The following is a 20,642-nucleotide window of genomic DNA, read 5'->3' as shown; positions in this document are numbered from 1 at the left end:
AAACCTCTGACAGGTTTTCTGTACAGGCTGTGCTTTCCCTCTTAACTGAGACATAAGGCCCAGGAGATAAGAGCCCGAGTCCTGAACCCTCCCCTCTCACAGCCATTTGCAGAGATCAGGAACTAGTTTTCCACTTCACTCCTGACTCTGACTCCAGGCTTTCAAACAAGTGATAACTCTGAGATCTTCAAATGCCATGGGAAGTGTCAGTGCCCCATTGCTCAGCTTGTCTCTGCTGGATCTCCTTTGCCTCAGAGGTGCTTTACTGTTCTTTGAAAATCCTGGGCCTTCCAGCAGCAGGGAGTATCACCAGGTGGCTTTTCAGAGCTGTTGCTCAGTTTGAGGAGTCACAGATGAAGGAGGCGATGGCCAAGGCAGCACAAGGCTGAGCATGAAGCTCTCAAGTCTCTCCCTCAGGAAAGGGCAGGTTTGGCACCAGCTCCAGAGGACATTTGCCCACCTCAGAGATGTAGAATCACAGAATATCCTCAGCTGGAAGGAGCCCACAGAGGTCATAATCAATAATTAATTAGGCTGTTGTCAGATCCATAATTCTCATGTGCTGTTTCCTGCATGGGATCTTCCTTCAGGTGTCGATGGCCAAGGAGTGCAGCTCCCTCAGCTCTATTTTATTTAATATTTTAATTCTAGCCCCGTCATTGCCAGGAGCAGGTCTGTTCTGTGCAGCCAGCCCTGCCCAGCTTTCTTTGAAGATCTTCCCTCCTTGGCACAGACTCCTGGGAGCTTTATTTCCATGGATTTGCCCCCCTGCCTCACCCTGGCCTTGCAGGTGGCAGGTTCCCATGTGATCAGGACCTTTTTCTTGGGAGGACTTTGTTCCACCCAGGAAAATCCGTGCTGGCTCCTCCTGTGCTCTGTGACCAGCAGAGGGATCCCGAGCCCTGCAGGAGAGGGAAAAGTGCTCTGCCACAGCACTGAAACCAATCCTGAAAAACCACAGACAAGGAAACTGGTTCCTGTCAACAGTTCACTCTGCTCCCTGTGTGATGAACCTGTTCCCCATAGTCCTGTTTTGGGGTAACACAGCATCTCTCTTAACCTGGGTGCAGATATTTAGGCCATTTGTGAAAGCACAGGATTTTAAACCCTATTTATTTACTGGTTTTAATTTATTGTATTTAGTAGTGAGTTGGAGCTTTTTATCCACAATTTTTATACTTGCCTTGTCCTTATCTATCTTAACTCTGTCCCTGCTTTTCTTTTAAATCACTTCTTGGCACAGCAGCAGGATAGGTGGGAAAAACCTGAGGATGGAGGTGAAGGTAATTGGAAAGAACAAATTAGCCAAAAGTTGGAGTGATGGGATTGACACTGGACTGACTCAGACAGTTTGGAAACAGAGCAAGGAACAGGACTTATTTCAGTCTGTCATGGAATCACAGTCGTAGATTCCATGTCATTGAATAGAGTCACAGAATCATAGAGGGTCCTGAGTTGGAAGGTTCACACCAGGATCATCAAAGTCCTTGGCTGCAGTTTGTTGCTGTTCCTAAATTAATGCAGCAGTGCCACACTGAGGAATGATCTCAGACACGTTCCCATCTAAATTATTTTGGGGGCAGCTCTCTCAGCTTTGTTGGGAATCCTAAAATAGGTTCATTTAGGTTGGAAAAGATCTGCAAGATCATCGAGTTCAACCTTTGACTGATCCCCACCTGGTCAACCGGAAAGAGATCAGAACGTTCCGAGTTGGAAGGGACCCACAAAGATCATTGAGCCCATGAATGGCCTGTACAGGGATTGAACCCAGACCTTGGTGTTATTATCACCATTCTCTAATCTGAGTTACCAGCCCAGAGCTCAGAGTGCCACGTCCAGTCACTCCCTGGACACTCCAGCACTGGTGGCAGGGCCCTGGCGGGTCCCCGGGCTCTGGCAGTGACGACACTCTTGCCCTCTCTGAGCAGCTGTGGCTGAGGAGAGCAGTTCTAGCGCTCTGTGGGGCTGAGCCAGAGCTGCCCAGACCCGCTGGGCCCGGCCCTGTGGGCTGCCAGCCCTGCTGTGCCAGTGTCCCTTCGGGAGGGCTGTGGGGTGACACCACCACTGCCCCTGTGAGCCCACCCCCCCAACCAAATCCTCTGCTGGTCACTTGGAAATGAGTTTAGATGGGAAACTTGACAGAATCCTGGAGTCCTTGAGGTTGGAAAAGCCCTCCCAGCCCATGGATCCCCCCTGTGCCCAGTGCCCACCTTGTCCCCCAGCCCAGAGCACTGAGTGCCACATCATTAAATGAAGCTGTCTGGCAAGGGGTACACCCAGTTAACTGCAGCAGAAGGGCCTGGAGCTCTGCTAATCTGTAATAGAGAATTGTGTGTTAAAATAATACACAAATTATCATTACTGATGTTACTTTCTTTTTCCTGTCAAGCAAAGTCTTTTGGCTCAAATGCGAATTAGGTTGATAACTGATAGTGAGGCTGTCAAAAATAAACAGACCAAGGGGTTTTTCTATAAACAGTGGGAATTAGGGTGAGGCAGCGCTTTCTGATGTCTTAACTACCCTTTCTGTGAGGGAATTCCACCTGGGATCCCTGCCTGGCTGATTGTCAGTAACCCATCATGGTGGAACATGAGTGACTGGGATTCAGATGGTTGGGAATGACAGTCCCCCTCGCTGTGTCCGTGCCTTGCAGGGGGGCTGACGAACGGCGGGCGGTGCATACACAGTGGGAATTAGGGGGAGGCAGCAATTCCAGTGTCTAACCACCCTTCCTGTGAAGGAATTCCACCTGGGATCCCTGCCTGGCTGTATATCAGAGACCCCCGTGGTGGGAAAGGAGTAACTGGGTGGTTGGCAGTGACGATGGCCCTGTTGTGTCCGTGCAGGGGGGCTGACGAACGGCAGCGGGCGCTACATCTCCGCGGCCCCGGGCGCCGAGGCCAAGTACCGCAGTGCCAGCAGTGCCTCCAGCCTGTTCAGCCCCAGCAGCACCCTGTTCCCCTCGTCCCGGCTGCGCTACGGCATGTCCGACGTGATGCCCTCCGGCCGCAGCCGCCTGCTCGAGGACTTCCGCAACAACCGCTACCCCAACCTGCAGCTGCGCGAGATCGCCGGCCACATCATGGAGTTCTCCCAGGACCAGCACGGCTCCAGGTGGGGCTGGGAGCCTTTCGGTTGGGTTTGGCATCCCTGCCATGAAAAACAATGCTCAGGCAGCGGGAGCATTGTAGGAAAATTCGTTTTCCGGAGTCGAAAACGCGAATGTTTTGAGAAGAAAGGAGACGTTAATGTGCAGAAATCAGTGTTTTAAAAGAACCGTCAGTATTGCTGAGCTGCTTTCTTAAGCTGCAGGATTGAAGTTCTTCTTCCATCTTTTCTCTTGCACTAATTGTTTAACATTGCCAGTACTGCTGTCTTTGGACATAGCATTTATTTTTGGCTGTGTTAGTGCATCAATGTACAGTGCAGAACAAAAGCCTGTTTAGAACTAGGTGTGGTGAAATATTCTGAAAGCCTGTAAAAAGGAGAAGAGTTATGTGTAGTAAAAAAGAACCTGGCTCAGAAGTATCCAAACCTTCTACACAGTCTGAGACAAAACAAGCTTCCTGTGGACAGTAACAAGGGCATGGCTTTACAGCCATCAGGGAGAATTTATTAAGTATTGTACTATGAAGTATTGCATTATTAAGTAGTGTACTATTAAGTATTAATCAGTGGTTGCCTTATGGAACATTGTTACAGGTAATGTTAACCTTAACTCCAGGCCTGGGGAAAGACAATGCCCCTGTTCTTCTCAGGGCTTTTATCATCCCCACCCCACCCTCTGTGGAAGCCTTCAGACATGTCTGCAAGGATTTTTCTTTTCCTCCTACTAGGGAGAGTTTCTCTGGCATGCAGGAGGAGAAAACTGCTAAAGCTGTCCCTGGGAAAGGTGCCTCTTCAGGCAGGAAGGTCTTCCTAAGCAAAATTAGCCTTGATCTCCTTGTAATAAATCCTCCAGAAGGGTCTTCTACCCTTACAATCCCAAAGCAGAGAGGTGGAATGAGGAGTAGGAGATGTGGAAAGCCAAGTTATGTCACGCTGACCCTTCAAAGATTGGGTACAAGTGCCCATAGCAGGAGTTCCTCCTCTAGAGAGGAGCCTGCCTGCTCTGTGATTTGCTTGTTAGTCCCACTGGCACAGCTTAACTCGTTCTAAAGAGCCAGCTGGACACGATGCTTTCCTGTATCTCTTAATTGAGATGTGCTTTGCTTGGAATGAAGAGATTTTTGGGGTACCAACAGTAATGTGTCTCCATGAACCTCATGGCTGTGACTACCCCAGGGCTTCAGATGGCTGGATAGAGCAACTGTGTTTGAAAGATGTGGTTTGGGAGACCTTTGCAAGTTGTGGATCAGTTAAATTTCTGAAATTTGGATGTTTAATTTCTAAGAGGACACTCCTGGTTAATGAAAGGAGCAGTTCATTGTCATATCATAACAGGATTTTTCGTGGTGGTTTCTGGAATGCACTTGTGAGGCTTTTGGAAGGGTTTGAATGAACAAATGTGCCAGTGGCATCACACCAGCCCTGTTTTCCAGGTTCATTCAGCTGAAACTGGAACGTGCCACCCCAGCAGAGCGTCAGCTGGTGTTCAACGAGATCCTGCAGGCAGCTTATCAGCTCATGGTGGATGTGTTTGGCAATTATGTCATCCAGAAGTTCTTTGAAGTAAGTCTGCATTCCCCTGCTGTCCTGAGGTGTTGGATGTGCTTGTGGAAACCCTGCCATTAGGCTAAATCCATGGATAACTGTCAGCACTGAGGTCATCTCCTCCCCACAGGCTGGTGTATGTTTGCTGCTGGAGTCACTGAGCTGTGGGACTCCTAAAGATTCAGCTGGAAAGTAACATTTTCTGTGAGATGCAAAAGGTGGAGGAGTAAATAGCATCATATCCAGGAGATGAGACCTTCCAGTGGAAGGTTACTCATGGCAGGGGGTTGGAATGAGATGAGCTTTGAGGTCCCTTCCAACCCAAACCATTCTGGGATTCTGTGAGATGTAGATCCAGGACTTTTCAGAGTTGCTGTGCTGAGCTGTCTTGTTTAGGAACAAGACAGAGATGCTGTGCTGAGCTTTCAGTATTTAGGAACATGAGAAACTTTTCCAGCAAACAGCACCTGCTGGATAAATGTGTTCCATAGCAGGAGGTTGGGCAGACACCCCCCTCCCTCCCTCTGGCACTGGTCTGGTCCTTGTCCACAAGTGTTCGTGGTGCTTGTGCCCAGTAATTCAGAATCACAGAATGTCCTGAGCTGGAAGGGACCCACGAGGATCATCCAGTCCAACTCCTGGCCCTGCAGAGACACCCCAGCAATCCCACCCTGTCCCTCAGAGCATTGTCCAAACACTCCTGGAGCTCTGGCAGGTTTGGGGCTGTGACCTTCCTGTCCCTCCTGTCCAGGGTTAGTGACCTGGCACGTGTCACCCTGGTGGCTCCAGGAGTGTTTCACACACGTTCAGGCAGACACAGAACTCCCCTGCCCTGTGCCCGTTCACCCCCACCGAGGTGGGCTGGGCACTTCCTTCCTTCTCAGTGCCCCCAGAATTCCTTGTCTCCCCCCTGGCTGTGGCAGCTGTGCCACGTGTGGCCGTGGGCTGGCGCTGTGCTGGCAGTGAGTGGTGTTGCCCTCCCCAGTTTGGCAGCCTGGAGCAGAAGCTGGCCCTGGCAGAGCGCATCCGCGGGCACGTGCTGTCGCTGGCGCTGCAGATGTACGGCTGCAGGGTGATCCAGAAGGCCCTGGAGTTCATCCCCCCAGACCAGCAGGTAATTGTAAGTTTCAATTTTAACTTTCTTCTCGATGTTTGAACGTTCCTGAGCCTGCTCTCCCGTTCCTCCTGTGCCTGGTGTGCCTTTGCTTTGGTTCCTGGCGTGTTTGTGGTGTTCCATGTGCATGATGAGTACGTGCCAACCTTGTGTCATCTCCTTGTTCCACTTACCTGGGCATGAGGCCCTGTTAATTCCCTGAAAGCAGATTATGTGTGGAGGGGAAACTGAGAATGATGGTGAATTAAAAGATATTTTATAATCCCTTGAAAGAAGCCAGAGTTTTGTCTTTAATATTCACCGAGTTATCACTGCCTTGCTATGTGGGTCAATATTCTGCTTTCCTGCAGGGAGATGGATGAGGAGCTCCTGGTTCTGGCACTGGAGAGATGTGGCTGGTAGCCAGAGTCCCACTCAGAGCTCATTAATAAAGCACTTCCTCAAGGGTTTTGGGAACAATGAATTATGATGAGAAATACACTGGGCAGGCTGCTCATAAAGGGGTGTACAGGAATCTCAGTGTGGGTTATTAAATGAAGAACTGAAGGAGGCTTTAGGAATGCTCCTTCCCTTAGGCTGAGCCTGAGCTAAGCCTTAGTGTGTCAGCAGGGTGGTGCCCAAGCTCCAGCCGTGCTGCTCCAAGGATTTACTGTCTTCCTCCAGAATGGCATTTTGGGGTTCTCAGTGCTCCCAAAATGCCTGGGTTTGATTCAGTTACAAGCTGAACTCATCCAGTTTCTGTCATAGCATTAAAATCCCCCAGAAATGTCATTCTCTGTTTCTGAGTGAAGCTTTCAGCCTGCATGTGGGGTACATCAGTCATGTCTGAACTTCATCTGATTAGTCACTAAATACCAGCAAATTCAGATCCCAGAGCTGAGCCCATTTTAGTGACATGTAACACTGATACACCCAAAAAGTCTGTGAACTTTGGGCATTTTAGATTTGTTCTCTTTGAGGGGAGCAGAGGAGAAAATGGGGGATGCACAGGGGAGCTGTGGCTCAGTTAAATGTCTTTAATTTGGTTATTTCACTTGTAAGAGGAGGCTCTTGGTTAATGGAAGGAGGGCTTCATCTTCATAGAGTCATGGAATTGTTTGGGTTGGAATGGATCTTAAAGGTCACCTTGTTCCACCCCTGCCATGGCAGGAACACCTTCCACTAGCCCAGCTTTCTAATAGGATGTCACAGTAGGATTTTCCTGTAGCCCAGCACTTGGCCACTGGAGAACTCCCAGCTGGAAGTACATCCTTCATACCTGTCGTGTTCCTGAGCAGGGTATCAGTGCCTTTCTCAGCTGGGAATGCTGGTGGTGCTTTCTGTTTGTCCTCTCTCCCCTCATAGAACGAGATGGTTCGGGAGCTGGACGGGCACGTCCTCAAGTGTGTGAAGGACCAGAACGGGAACCACGTGGTGCAGAAGTGCATTGAGTGCGTGCAGCCTCAGTCCCTGCAGTTCATCATCGATGCCTTCAAGGGCCAGGTGAGTCCTTGCCCAATGCTCACTCCCTGTATTCCTGTTTTTAACAGCCTGAGTGTGGCTGTGACTTGCTGAACTCTCTGGAATTTTAAATCTTAGCAAGTATGGGTTGAAAGGTTGATGCAGCCGTGGGAGGGAGCCCTGAAGCTCCTTGGTCACGTCTGTGCTGTCATTTCTGTGCAGATCTGTCACAGGAAAGCATCCCTGCAAAAGGCTGTTCTTCTGGAACATCAAGTATTTTTGACTGATGGAGGGAAAACAAGTCTCTCCTTAATCCATCTTCCCAGTTAGCAGAGTGTTGTGCTGCCTGTAGCAAACTTTCCTCATGATCCCTGTCTGCGAGGGTGGGATTAGGAGGAATTCTCATTCCCAAGGGCCTCAGACCAGAGGAAAAATACAAGTTTCATCTAGGAAGGGGCAGTTGTGCCTGATTCAGATGGGTTTTATATTGCTGTGCTCTCCTGAATCGATACCAGTTGTGTAGCTGGCTTTGCTCTGCCTGCAGTCAGCTCATCTCCCATTCCAGGAGTGCTGCTTTGGGTGTTCCCAACCTCGGCTTAATTGGCTTTGCAGGGGGACTTTGAAGTATTGAGGGATTTGCCCCAGGGATGTGAGGACAGCCAGGGGCTGTTCCAGCAGGAACCAGGAGTTCTTAGTCCTGGCTCAGCTGGGAAAGTGGGAACTTGCTTGGCTGTGTCAAAACAAGCATGATTCTGGCTGGGAACTTGCTCAGCAGATTTGCTGGTTAGAGTTTAGCTTTAGCCCTTCCTTGGGCAGTTTGGGAAGGCAGAAAGTTGATGGCACTGACATTTCCTTGACCAGCTGTCCCAGTTTCATCTGAACCTTCACATGGAGGATTAAACTTATCACCTCCAGACTATTTTCCTGCACTTAATTGCACTCCAAGCCCTGTTTCCCTGCACAGTTTACTCAACAATTATTAAAAATGTTCAAGCTGTCGATTTAACTTCAGTGCTCGGATTTGCTGCTGTTGTTAATTTGGGGCAACCAAACAGGACTTTGTGCTTGAGACAGAAAACTGAGCAGCAATAACCCAACGTGTCATGTTCTTACCCACAGATTTGCTAATCCTTTAGAAATGAGATAGATGCTTTGTTGTCACTTCTCCTAAGCACTGTTAAGGCTTTTAAACAAATCCAAACAGTTGAGGAAAATCCTTTGCTGGGCGTTTTTAACTTTTCTGGCTGATAGCATTTCTTACATAGCTCAAAACTTGGGTTGGAATTATTCCTGTGAGACAGAGCTCCTAATAATGCCTGGTTACCCCAGTGTTCTTTTATTAATCAAGAGGCTTTAGCACTGGTTTTCCTGTTCCATGGGTGGGGAAGGGGAAGCGCAGGGAGGGATGGGGTGTGATCACCTGCCAGTGGGGAACGGATGTTTCCAGTTGCCTTGGCTGTGTCTGGAGCTGGCCAGGAAAAACCAGCACGTGTGCATTTAACTCTGGGAGGTTTCTGGGATTCCCAAGGACTGACAGAGGTGTTGGTGCCTGTGCTCTGTCCCTGCTGGCCCCAGGTGTTCGCGTTGTCCACACACCCCTACGGCTGCCGCGTGATCCAGAGGATCCTGGAGCACTGTCTTCCCGAGCAGACCCTGCCCATCCTGGAGGAGCTTCACCAACACACCGAGCAGCTGGTGCAGGTGGGTGTGGGGAGGGGGATGCAGGTGCTGGGAGGTGTTTCTGGGTCTCTGCAGCCTGTGTGGGGCTGTAGTGCTGCTGGGGCTGTGGGATTCCCTTCCCAGGAGGAACGGGAAGGAGCAGAGGAAGCAGGAATTGGTCAGCACTGGCTGCTTTGGTCATGTGCACATGGGGTACCAGAAGTGTAGTGACCTTCCTCTTTGGGATGGATCCCAGGTGGAAACATGTCCTGGTGCTGCCTTCCAGGAGTCACAGTGCAAGTGAGAGCTGAAAGGAGCCTGTGCCAAGAGCTGATTATTCCCAGGAAAAGGAAGTGTCAAGTAATTGTTCTTAAAATGAGTTGGTTTTATGCACACCCCCTTCCTGGCTGCCTTTCCTCTCCCTTGCAGTCCTTCTGAGAACCTGGTTTAGCAGGATTTTACATGGATTCTGCTCTTGGGGCACAATGGATTGAGCAAATCCAGCAAACAAAGCCTGTCCTGTGCGCTCAGGATTTGGGAAGTGGGAAGAGGTTGGACATGGATTTGAGGCATCAGGCCATTTCTGGGATTGTGAACTGCAATATTTATATCCTGGGATCTGAATATCCCCAAATTCAGAACATGAATATGCTTAAGGACAGTGTCCCGTGGCACAGCCCTCCAGGACACATGATTTGATACGTTTGATCCTGGAGAAAGGGAAGAAAACTGGGAATAAGCAGAATATTGACATTTCCCTTGGAAGAACATTGTTTTGAGTTTTACAATTGATACAATTGCTACAGAAATGCAGCATTTTTCACTCTAGAATGGATTTAGAATTTGGAATGCACGTTTTTGTGGGAGCAGAAAGTATTGAGATGATTTGCACAGTAGATATTTCAATTAGTTTTTAGTTGAAGTCTGGTAACTCTGATTGCACATTGGGAGCTGGTTTGCTGTGAATGGTTCCTGTCCACCTTTTGTCACACACTTCTGCTGTCTCTCAAACAGGATCAGTATGGGAACTATGTTATCCAGCATGTGCTAGAACATGGTCGGCCCGAGGATAAGAGCAAGATTGTAGCAGAAATTAGAGGCAACGTGCTCGTGTTGAGTCAACATAAATTTGCTAGGTATGAATTCCTTCCTTAAAGCCTCCAGCCCTCTGGGAGCGTGGACACAAGAGTTAGGGGTGGGTTGTAGGGAGGTGAAATAGGTGAAAAGAACTTTTTGCTTAATAAAAAAATGTTATTTATAACTGTTATAACCTCGGGTGCATCAGCAAGGTAAGTCTTGGAGTAGTGAAGGAGGATGTAAATGTGGAAGAGTTGCTCTGATCCGAGCTCCTGAACTTGGCCAGGAGTTCCTGTGTGTTTTATTTTGGTGGATTTTAAGTGGTCACTGTCCCTTGATAATATCCTGCCCTCAGAGCATTTCACTGCCCTGGAACACTGTGAAGGGAGTTTGAGAAATCAGTGTCACAACAATTCTTTTTCATCCCGCTTTTCACAGAAGAATTTGTGTTCACAGCATCATTTCCCAGCACTTTGACGTGCTGAGCCTTGCAGTCCCTTTTGAGGTGTGCACAGGGATTCCCTCTCAGCATTCCCAGTTTTGACTCCAAGTGCTGCAGAGCTGCGTGTGGGTAAAGCAAAATCCAGGTGCCTTTGTGGCTGCGAGGACAAAGCAACACTTCCCACCTGTGTAAATTCCTGCTGGATGTGCTTCCAGCCACTGAACATGAAGGCTGAGCTCTTCAAAGCCTCAGTATTCCCCCTTTCTGTGATGAGTAAAATAGTGCTTCAGTACTTGGGGACACGAGGGAGGTGTAACATTAATGAGATTTAGGAGAGCGTGGTCTTCACGTTGTTATTTCAGGTTCTTCCTCCCTGACTTGCCTTGCTCTTTTTTCCTCAACTCCTTTTTTCCAGATGGAGCATTAATTAGTGTGGGATGTCCCCTGAGCTGAGCAAACCACTGATGGTTCTGTGAGTCAGGCAGGGATGTGGAAGATGAGACCAGCACATGCCTTGGTCCCCTTTCATGTATCCTACTTAACTTGGCTCTCCGGAGAGCAGAGAGTCATTAATATATTCAGGAATTCTGGAAATTCTCTGCCTTTGCTGAGATTTTTCATTCCTGAATAAGCATTTCCCTGTTGTTCTAACCTTGGATCTCCATTCCCATTGTGTCCCAGTACAGAGAAAAGCAAACAAAATAACTCCTTCTAGAGCCTGATGCTAAAAACACACCGAGGCTGTGAGTTTGATCCCCGTGTGGCCCATGTACTTCAGAACTGGACTCTGATCCTTGTGGGTCCCTTCCAATATCCTTCAGAATATTCTGTGGTTCTCTGATGGACAAGCTGTGAGAACAGGCACTGATCTCATACAGCATTGTTGTGGAACTGCACAAATTTGGGTGAAACAGAACCTGAACTGGTCCATTTCCTGAATTCCCTCACAGATTACAAATTCCACTCTCCTGTTTCACCTCACTGAACTCTACCAGCACCTTCCTCTGTCCCAAATGACCTGCCCTTGCTGGCAGCTTGAGAGATCTGGGGTTGGCTGGAAAGCCCTGGATTCTCCTTGTTGTGTCGTTGTAGTGGAGAGGAATGGACTCGATGAGCCATTCCCTTAAGAGCTGGACTTGATGATCCTTGTGGGTCCTTTCCAGCTCAGAATATCCTGTGATTCTGTGACTCTCTGATGGACACACTTTGAGAACAGACACTGATCATTGTAGAAGTCACACAAATTCGGGTGAAATAAACCCTGAACTGGGTTTATTCACACAAATTCGGGTGAAATAAACCCTGAACTGGTCCATCTCCCAAATTCCCTCTCGGATCCCAAGCTCTGCTCTCTCGTTTCACATCACTGAACTCCACCACCACCTCCCCGTGTCCCAAATGAGGGGCAGCATAAGAGATGGCACCTGCACTGGCAGCGTGAGAGATCTCCTTGGGATTGGCTGGGCAGGCCAGGGCAGTTCCTGGCTCACAGGCTGTCCCCGTGTCGTTGCAGTAACGTGGTGGAGAAGTGTGTGACGCACGCGTCGCGCACGGAGCGGGCCATGCTGATCGACGAGGTGTGCACCATGAACGACGGCCCCCACAGTGCCTTATACACCATGATGAAGGATCAATATGCCAACTACGTGGTGCAGAAGATGATCGATGTGGCAGAGCCAGCCCAGAGGAAGATTGTCATGCACAAGGTGAGCGGGTGCCGGGGGTTGATGAGGAGGCAAAGCTGTCGCTGGTGCGGTGGGTGAGGAGAGAGAAGGAGGCTGAGGATTGCTTTGGGATGAGCTGCCTGATGCCAGAGGGGGTTGAGTTGGGTATTTCAGCAGCAGCTGGAATGTGAAGGTTATAGAACAGGTTGGAAAGCTCATCTCGTTCCCAACCCCCTGCCATGGGCAGGGACACCTTCCACCAGCCCAGGTTGCTCCATCCTGGCCTTGGACACTTCAGGGATCCAGGGGCAGCCACAGCTTCTCTGGGCAACCTGGGCCAGGGCCTCACCACCCTCACAGCCAGCAATTCCTTCCCAATATCCCATCTCTCCCTGCCCTCTGGCAGTGGGAAGCCATTCCCTGTGTCCTGTCCCTCCATCCCTTGTCCCCAGTCCCTCTCCAGCTCTCCTGGAGCCCCTTTAGGCTCTGGAAAGGGCTCTTAGGGCTCCCTGGAGCCTTCTCTCCTCCAGGGGAACACTCCCAGCCTGGCTCCAGAGCAGAGGGGCTCCAGCCCTGGAGTATCTCTGGCCTCTTCTGGACTCTCTCCAGCAGCTCCACGTCCTTCAGATGTTGGGTGCTGATGGAAAAATTTCTCCCCAGCATCCCATCTAACCCTGCCCTCAGTGTGAAGCCATTCCTCTTTGTTCTGTCCAAAGTCCATTGTCCAAAGTCCCCCTCCAGCTTTCTGGAGAGGTAACAAGATGCCATTTGGCCTTACATCCAGCTGGCTGCCCCCAGCAGCCCTGTGCCCCTCTGCCCCAGCCCTGCCCTGGCAGCACCCCCTGCTCAGCGCCCAGCACTGGTGGCAGGGCCCTGGCGGGTCCCCGGGCTCTGGCAGTGACGACACTCTTGCCCTCTCTGAGCAGCTGTGGCTGAGGAGAGCAGTTCTAGCGCTCTGTGGGGCTGAGCCAGAGCTGCCCAGACCCGCTGGGCCCAGCCCTGTGGGCTGCCAGCCCTGCTGTGCCAGTGTCCCTTGGGAGGGCTGTGGGGTGACACCACCACTGCCCCTGTGAGCCCACCCCCCCAACCAAATCCTCTGCTGGTCACTTGGAAATGAGTTTAGATGGGCAACTTGACAGAATCCCAGAGTCCTTGAGGTTGGAAAAGCCCTCCCAGCCCATGGATCCCCCCTGTGCCCAGTGCCCACCTTGTCCCCCAGCCCAGAGCACTGAGTGCCACGGCCAGGTCTTCCTGGGACACCTCCAGGGCTGGGCACTCCAAACCTCCCTGGGCAGCCCCTTCCAGGGCCTGACCACCCTCTCCATGAGGAAGTTCCTCCTGATGTCCAAAATTTGTATGGTTTAGCATTATACTGCAATGTTTGAATGCAGAACCATCCCAAAACTTCATATTTGTCAAAAATGAAGCCACTTTGGAATGAAATCTCCCTTTCTGCCAGTCCTGCCCCAAGGGCTGTTTGCCTGTTGTCCCAAGGGCAGGGAGCTCTGAAATCAGGGAATGTCTTCATTTTTCCCTGCTGTGAAAGGTCACATTTGCAGGGCTTTGTAATTGCAATGAATGGAAAATAAGAGGCTTTAACTGGGTGGTAGAACTGAGGTTATTTTCTTCAGGGACAAGTTTTGGGGTGTGTCCCTTGATGAAAAACCCCACTTCCATCCAGAGTTCTTAATAGAAATGAAATCCTGTCTGACACTGACTTGGAAAACCCCCCGTTCATTGATTTATTTTTAAGAGGAACTGTGAATAGTGTCAGTTATTGAAATCCTAACAAAGAATTTTTCTTACTATATTTAAGAATCCTCGAGTAAAACAGACCAAGTGGATTTTCTATAAATAGTGGGAATTAGTGTGAGTGAGCTGGTTTTACTTCCACGAGGCAGTTGTTCAGTAGATTAATCAACATAAACAGCTGAAATAATCTTCATGAAGGTTAATTCTTACATTCAGGAATCACTCAGAGTAGTTCTTTTAGACAAAAATCTGGTTTAGTCCAGAAGAAATGCTGAAGATAATTAAATGAGGATGTCTGGCAAGGGATACACCCAATTTGACTGCAGCAGAAGGGCCTGGAGCTCTGCTAATCTGTAATAGAGAGCTGTGTGTTCAAAAAATATACAAATTATCATTACTGATGGTACTTTCTTTTTCCTGTCAAGCAAAGTCTTTTGAATCAAATGCAAATTAGATTATCAGTGGGGCTGTCAAAAATAGCACTGGGTTGACAGCTAAATAGGGCTGAGTGAATATGAAGATTCGAGCTGTGATTTCAGGCTGAAGGAAAGTCTGGGAAAGTGGAGCTTGTGCACTGTGGGAATTGCTATGGATTGGGAATGTAGGTGTTGTACAAACAACACTTTGTGTGGGGTTAAAGAGGGTGATTTGTTGGAAAAAAATAGAATTGGGAAGTGATTTTAACAGTTCCGTCAGTAAAGAAAAAGTCTCGGGAACAAAGGTGAACAAAGAAGGGATTGTTGGACTGGGGGGCTTCACTGCTCCTTTTCCTCAGCACAGCCACCAGACCTTGGGAATGGGGTGTGGGGAGCCAAGGCATGGATTGATGGTGGTTGGGAGGTGGGTCCTGGAGGTGGAACAGGAATTTAAAGGGCTGGGGGCTGAGCTGCTGACAGAGGATAAGTTTGGGATGAGTTTCCCATGGGAGGGTGATGGTCAGTGGTGGGGATCTGTCCACCTATGGAGCAGGGAATTACTGTCCATCAGGCCTGGCTATTCCCTCATCCCGGCTGCAGCTCCCATGTGGAGAGCAGAAAGTCAGAATAATGAAATCCTGGAATGGTTTGGGTTGGAAGGGACCTCAGAGCTCATCCAGTCCCACCCCCTCCATGGGCAGGGACACCTTCCACCAGCCCAGGTGGCTCCAACCTGGCCTTGGACACTTGCAGGGATCCAGGGGCAGCCACAGCTTCTCTGGGCAGCCTGTGCCAGGGCCTCCCCACCCTCCCAGGGAAGGATTCCTCCCCAGTATCCCCTCTAACCCTCCTTCAGTGGGAAACCACTACATTTAAATCCGTGCTGCCACCTGCTCGACCAGGTGAAAAATCCCACCCGTGGGTTCTGGATGATTCCCTCAATTCCCAGGAGCTGTGTGATGGCAGCAAAGGGTGCTTTGATATCCAGTGACAGGACCTGAGGGAGCTGTGTCAGGGCAGGCTCAGGGTGGATCTCAGGCAAAGGTTCTTCCCCCAGAGGCTGGTTGGGCACTGCCCAGGCTCCCCAGGGCAGTGGGCACAGCCCCAAGGCTGCCAGAGCTGCAGGAGGGTTTGGACAACATTCCCAGGGCCAGGGTGGGATTGTTGGGGTGTCTGTGCAGGGCCAGGGGTTGGATGGATGGTCCTTGGGGGTTCCAGCTCTGGATATTCTCTGATTCTGTGACACCTCAGATGGTTTTGAGGACCCAGAGCTCTCCATGGACAGACCTCACGTGACACAGGTTCCTAAATCCCACTTTTTTGTGCTTTTGCCCTCCCAGATCCGGCCTCACATCGCGACCCTGCGCAAATACACCTACGGCAAACACATCCTGGCCAAGCTGGAGAAGTACTACATGAAGAACGGGGTGGACCTGGGGCCCATCTGTGGCCCCCCCAATGGCATCATCTGAGGGGGCCCCAGCAGAGCCACCCCCGGCCCCCACAACCAGCAACCACCAACACCCCAACTCACACTAGAGATCCACCTCGACGGTTGCTAAAAAAAAACTAAAAAAGAAAAAAAAAAAAAACAACAAAGAAAAGCAAAGCCTTTGTAAATTTCTTTAATTTTATTATGCATAACATGTACTAATTATTTTTTTTAATTAACTAATTGCCCTGCTGTTTTACTGGTGTATAGAATACTTGTACATAGGTCTCAGATGTACATGGAAGGCCACATTTTTTTTTTTTTGTTCACTGTTGTATCTATATTCCAAATGTGGAAACTTTCAGGGTGGTTGGTTTGAAGAAAACAAACGGGGGAAAAAAAAAAAACAACAAACAAACCCTTTTTAATTCATCTGCCTCACAGACAAAACATTTTACAAACACTTCTTTGGTTTTAATTTTTTTTTTTCCTTTTAGGCAAAAATCAGCCAGAAGTTTGAATTTCAGTTCAACGACCCGACGCATTTAACGCTGTTTATAAATAACTAAAAAGAACAAAAATTCAACTTAAAGCTTGGGTTTTAAAAAAAAAAACAAAACACACGCAAACCAAGAAAGAAAATTCAGTTTTTAAACCTTTTTAATTGCTTTCTTTCCGATGTTTTTATTTTATTGGTGAGTATAAACATGCTGAAGGAGGGAGCTTAGCTGGCGTTTTGGGGGAGAAAACACCCAGAGGTTTTAAAAAAGTGGGGGGTGGGGGTACCTGTTTACTGCCTCCTCTGGTCTGTTCACCTGGAGAGACAAAATTTGATTATTTAGCATGAGGAAAAAAAAGAAAACACAAAAAAAAACACAAAAATCCAACTCGGCTTTGGTCTTGCTTCTATAAATATATAGTGTATACTTGGTGTAGACTTTACATATATAAAAATTTGTAGTATTTTCTTGTTTTGATGTCTGATCTGTATCTATAATGTACCCTAGTAGTGGAACATACTTCTGACTGTACAATTGTACATTTGTAAACCTCTGTAATGTAAATGTGGAGAAGTTTGAATCGACATAAAAACCTGTTTTTTGGTAAGAAAACAAAAAAAAAAAGAATTAGCAAAACCTGTGCATTTCAGTGTATATTCACACCTTTTATGGTCGTAGCATATAGTGTTGTATATTGTAAATTGTAATTTCAACCAGAAGTAAATTTTTTCTTTTGAAGGAAATGTTCTCTTTATACAGCCTAGTTAATGTTTAAAAAAAAAAGAAAGAAAAATAAATGCTTGGTTTTATTTGTCACCTAGTTGAACGGTAGCGATCCTTTCTAAATGTTCTACAAAACTGATTCAGTTCCAAATAGTGTTTTTTTGACTCTTACAAAGTAATGTTTTGCTTATTTTGTGACAGTAAGAAACAAAAAAGTGCAAAAGTACAGCCCCCCCCCAGTTTTCCTTACAATCAGAGTCCCTTTTCACCTTGTAAAGTGTGAATCACCTCCCCTTTTTGTACAGAAGATGAACTGTATTTTGCATTTTGTCTACTTGTAAGTGAATGTAACATACTGTCAATTTTCCTTGTTTGAATATAGAATTGTAACACTACACGGTGTACATTTACAGAGCCTTGTGTATATTTCCAATGAACTTTTTTGCAAGCACACTTGTAACCATATGTGTATAATTAACAAACCTGTGTATGCTTATGCCTGGGCGACTATTTTTTGTAACTCTTGTGTAGATTGTCTCTAAACAACGTGTGATCTTTATTTTGAAAAATACAGAACTTTGGAATCTGGCTTTGGCTCGAAGGAAAGGTTTCATTGGAGTTGGCAGATTCCTCTGATCCCTCTGTGAGCGCAGGGACAGCCCCCAGGGAAGGGCTGGAGCTGTGTCAGGGCAGGCTCAGGGTGGATCTCAGGCAAAGGTTCTTCCCCCAGAGGCTGGTTGGGCACTGCCCAGGCTCCCCAGGGCACGTGGATGGAGCTGCATCCCCAACAGGAGGGGGGGATTCTTCCCCTCTGCCCCCTCAGGTGAGACCCCCCTGCAGAGCTGCCCCAGCCCTGGGAACAACAGCACAGGGACATGGAGCTGCTGGAGAGAGTCCAGAGGAGGCCCCGGAGATGCTCCAGGGCTGGAGCCCCTCTGCTCTGGAGCCAGGCTGGGAGAGCTGGGGGGGTTCCCCTGGAGAAGAGAAGGCTCCAGGGAGAGCTGAGAGCCCCTGGCAGGGCCTAAAGGGGCTCCAGGAGAGCTGGAGAGGGACTGGGGACAAGGGATGGAGGGACAGGACACAGGGAATGGCTTCCCAGTGCCAGAGGGCAGGGAGAGATGGGATATTGGGAAGGAATTCCTCCCTGGGAGGGTGGGCAGGCCCTGGCCCAGGTTTCCCAGAGAAGCTGTGGCTGCCCCTGGATCCCTGGAAGTGTCCAAGGCCAGGTTGGAAGGGCTAGTGGGAGGTGTCCCTGCCCATGGCAGGGGGTGGCACTGGATGGGCTTTAAGGTCCCTTCCAACCCAAACCAGTCTGAGATTCTGTGAGAATCAAGAGCAGAGCAACCACAAACCCATCACTGTGTCCAGCCTTTCCTCTGGGCCTGGGATTTGGAGGAGCCCACACAAACTTGTAGCACCTTCAACCTCCTCCTCCGACAGCAAGTTGGAAGTGAACATCCCCTGAGTGTTCCTTGGCCTTTCCAAGCCCAGCAGCTCTTGCAGGAAGGGGCAGGGAATGCCTTTCCCTGGAACTTCCAATCTTCTCCTCGTGGTTTCTTTGCTGCTTTTGTCCTCCTGCCCTTCCTGCCCTCTGTGCAGGCTGGGCTTGGTGGTTCACAGAGCCGATGGTTCATCCCCTGCTGCCCAGGTGATGTCCTGATATCCTTTATTCCCCCAATTCCCTGTCTTGGGGAAGCTCCAGCTCTGCATTTCATCCTGTGTGAACAGAACCCCCAAAACTGGCCTTTCTTTCCCACCAGTTTTCCCCCATTTTCAGCATCCAGGACCATCCCTGTCCCTGTGCTGCACTTGGGCGGCTGCTGGACTTAAAAACCCTTTTCCAGAGGGTCTGTTTGGGGAATCCCAGTGAGTCTGAGCACTTGTGCAAACAGGGTGACATGTGGCCAACAGATGGAGGGGGAGAAGCTTCCCATTTCACCAGGAATTACTTATTTTGGCTCAGTGCATGGAAATGTTTGATTTTGGAGTGTTTGCACCGTGCTGACCCTTCCCACGGTCCCACCCTCAGCAGGGCCCAGCACCCTGTGACCCCACACTGGGATTAGTCTGTTCCCAGCCCTGAGGTTAAATTCAGCAAGAGCTGATTTGGACTTTGACACCATTTCTGCCCAAGGTTTGAAGCCAAACTGTGATCCAGCATCAACCCCTGATCCACGAAGTTCATGGGCACCTGTCTTTTGAGGGTCTCAGAGCTCAGCCAGCAGCAGCCTGGCTGTGGATTTGGGGAGGAATATGATGAAACCAAGGGTTATAAATTTATTTTTTAAAGTCTAATTTAGCACTGAGTGTTTACCTCGGGTGTGAGGCTGGAGAGCCAGGTGAGTCTGCCCAGGGTTCATGTTCCTCCCCCCAGACCCACTGGGGGTTTGGGGACAGCCCTGGGCACCCTTCCCTCCTGCAGAGGTGTTGGAATGGGATCAGCTCTCATCCAGAACTTTGGACTCCTGCTCCATGCCTGGCCTGGGAGGGAGGGTGTGACAGCAGTGCCAGAGCATGGACATGGTTGGGGGTGAGTCTGGGCACCCCCGTGGCCCTGATGGGGTGACAGAGGGGACATGGCCTGGGAAGGACATGGCTGGGTCACTCAATGCTTTGGTTACTGCTGGACATGGCAGTAACAGTGCTGGAGAAGGGATGGGAAGGGATCTGTCACCTGAGCCAGGACACATCACATCAGCCAGGGGCCATCGTGTGAGCCAGGATCCATTAAAACTCCCAGGATCCATCACCTCAGGCAGGATCCACCACATCACCAATGATCCATCACTGCAGCCAGGATCCACCACATCACCAGTGATCCATCACCTCAGGCAGGATCCACCACATCACCAGTGATCCATCCCGTCTGGTGGCTTCCACCACTTCAGCCGGGATCCATCGTGACACCCGGGCTCCACCACACTGGCTGGGATGCATCTCATAAACCAGGATCCACCAGAACACCCAGGGTCCATCCCATCGCCCGGGACCCACCATATAAACCGGGATCCACCATATGAACCGGGATCCACCGTATAAACCGGGACCCACCATATAAACCGGGATCCACTATATGAACCGGGATCCACCATATGAACCGGGATCCGCCCCGTCAGCCCCCGTCCATCGCCACGCCCCGGTCCCATCCTCCCAACTGAGCCCGGCGGGGACGAGGACCCGGTGGGGACGAGGACCCGGTGGGGACAAGGACCCGGTGGGGACAAGGACCCGGTGGGGACAAGGACCCGGTGGCATCGCCCCCGCGCCACCCCCCCCCCCCCAGTCCCTCCCGTGGGTCCCCTCCAAACCCCCCGCCAGTCTCCAGGGGCCACCCCCGGGGGGGGAACCGCGGGACCCCCGTCCCGGTCCCTGCAGGGGTGGCCGCGGCCACGGCGGGGCGGTGCAGCCCCAGCAACGCGCCCGCCCCGGCTCTGCCGGCCCAGCTCGGGGACCCCCCGGCACCGGGGACCCCCTGCCTTGGGACAGCGACCTCGACCTGGGACCCCACTGCCCCGGGACCCCTCTACCTCGGACCCCCCACTGCCCCGGGACCCCTCTACCTCGGACCCCCCACTGCCCCGGGACCCCCCCATCCTGGGACACCCCCTCCCGACCCGGGGACCGCCCCGGCCCCGAGGAGCCCCCGAAGGGCCCAACCCCCCCCGGGGAACCCCGCGGGCTCGGGACACCCCCCCGGACCCGCGTATCCCCCCCGCTCCAGGAATCCCCCCGCATCGGGACCCTCGTTGTCTCTGGGTCCCCACTGCCT

General features: G+C 50.4%; 1 protein-coding gene and 2 non-coding genes across 10 annotated transcripts in view; all 3 read left to right on the top strand.

Annotated features, from left to right (window-relative positions):
• Positions 1 to 17,461, top strand: part of PUM1 (pumilio RNA binding family member 1) — an 81,807-nt gene extending 64,346 nt beyond the window's left edge. For 5 of the 8 annotated variants that reach the window (XM_064635268.1, XM_064635271.1, XM_064635270.1 and 2 more), the window contains exons 15-22: positions 2,848 to 3,115; positions 4,543 to 4,672; positions 5,640 to 5,774; positions 7,113 to 7,250; positions 8,784 to 8,909; positions 9,882 to 10,003; positions 11,900 to 12,092; positions 15,559 to 17,461. In XM_064635268.1, the coding sequence (XP_064491338.1) occupies positions 2,848 to 3,115; positions 4,543 to 4,672; positions 5,640 to 5,774; positions 7,113 to 7,250; positions 8,784 to 8,909; positions 9,882 to 10,003; positions 11,900 to 12,092; positions 15,559 to 15,690 (1,244 nt within the window). In that variant the 3' untranslated portion in view covers positions 15,691 to 17,461. The remainder of the gene's footprint in view (positions 1 to 2,847; positions 3,116 to 4,542; positions 4,673 to 5,639; positions 5,775 to 7,112; positions 7,251 to 8,783; positions 8,910 to 9,881; positions 10,004 to 11,899; positions 12,093 to 15,558) is intronic. The other 3 variants (XM_064635275.1, XM_064635274.1, XM_064635269.1) reach the window with 1 other exon arrangement.
• Positions 1,893 to 1,975, top strand: LOC135402408 (small nucleolar RNA SNORD103/SNORD85). Its single transcript, XR_010425118.1, has one exon. It is a non-coding gene; the product is annotated as a small nucleolar RNA SNORD103/SNORD85 (small nucleolar RNA).
• On the top strand, positions 12,941 to 13,023 carry LOC135402407 (small nucleolar RNA SNORD103/SNORD85). Its single transcript, XR_010425117.1, has one exon. It is a non-coding gene; the product is annotated as a small nucleolar RNA SNORD103/SNORD85 (small nucleolar RNA).
• Positions 17,462 to 20,642: the final 3,181 nt, after the last annotated feature.

The sequence above is a fragment of the Pseudopipra pipra genome, chromosome 24 (genome assembly GCF_036250125.1).
Source record: "Pseudopipra pipra isolate bDixPip1 chromosome 24, bDixPip1.hap1, whole genome shotgun sequence".
NCBI lineage: Eukaryota > Metazoa > Chordata > Aves > Passeriformes > Pipridae > Pseudopipra > Pseudopipra pipra.
The sequence above is the reverse complement of the archived record's forward strand: the minus strand, read 5'-3'. Positions and strand labels throughout refer to the sequence as shown.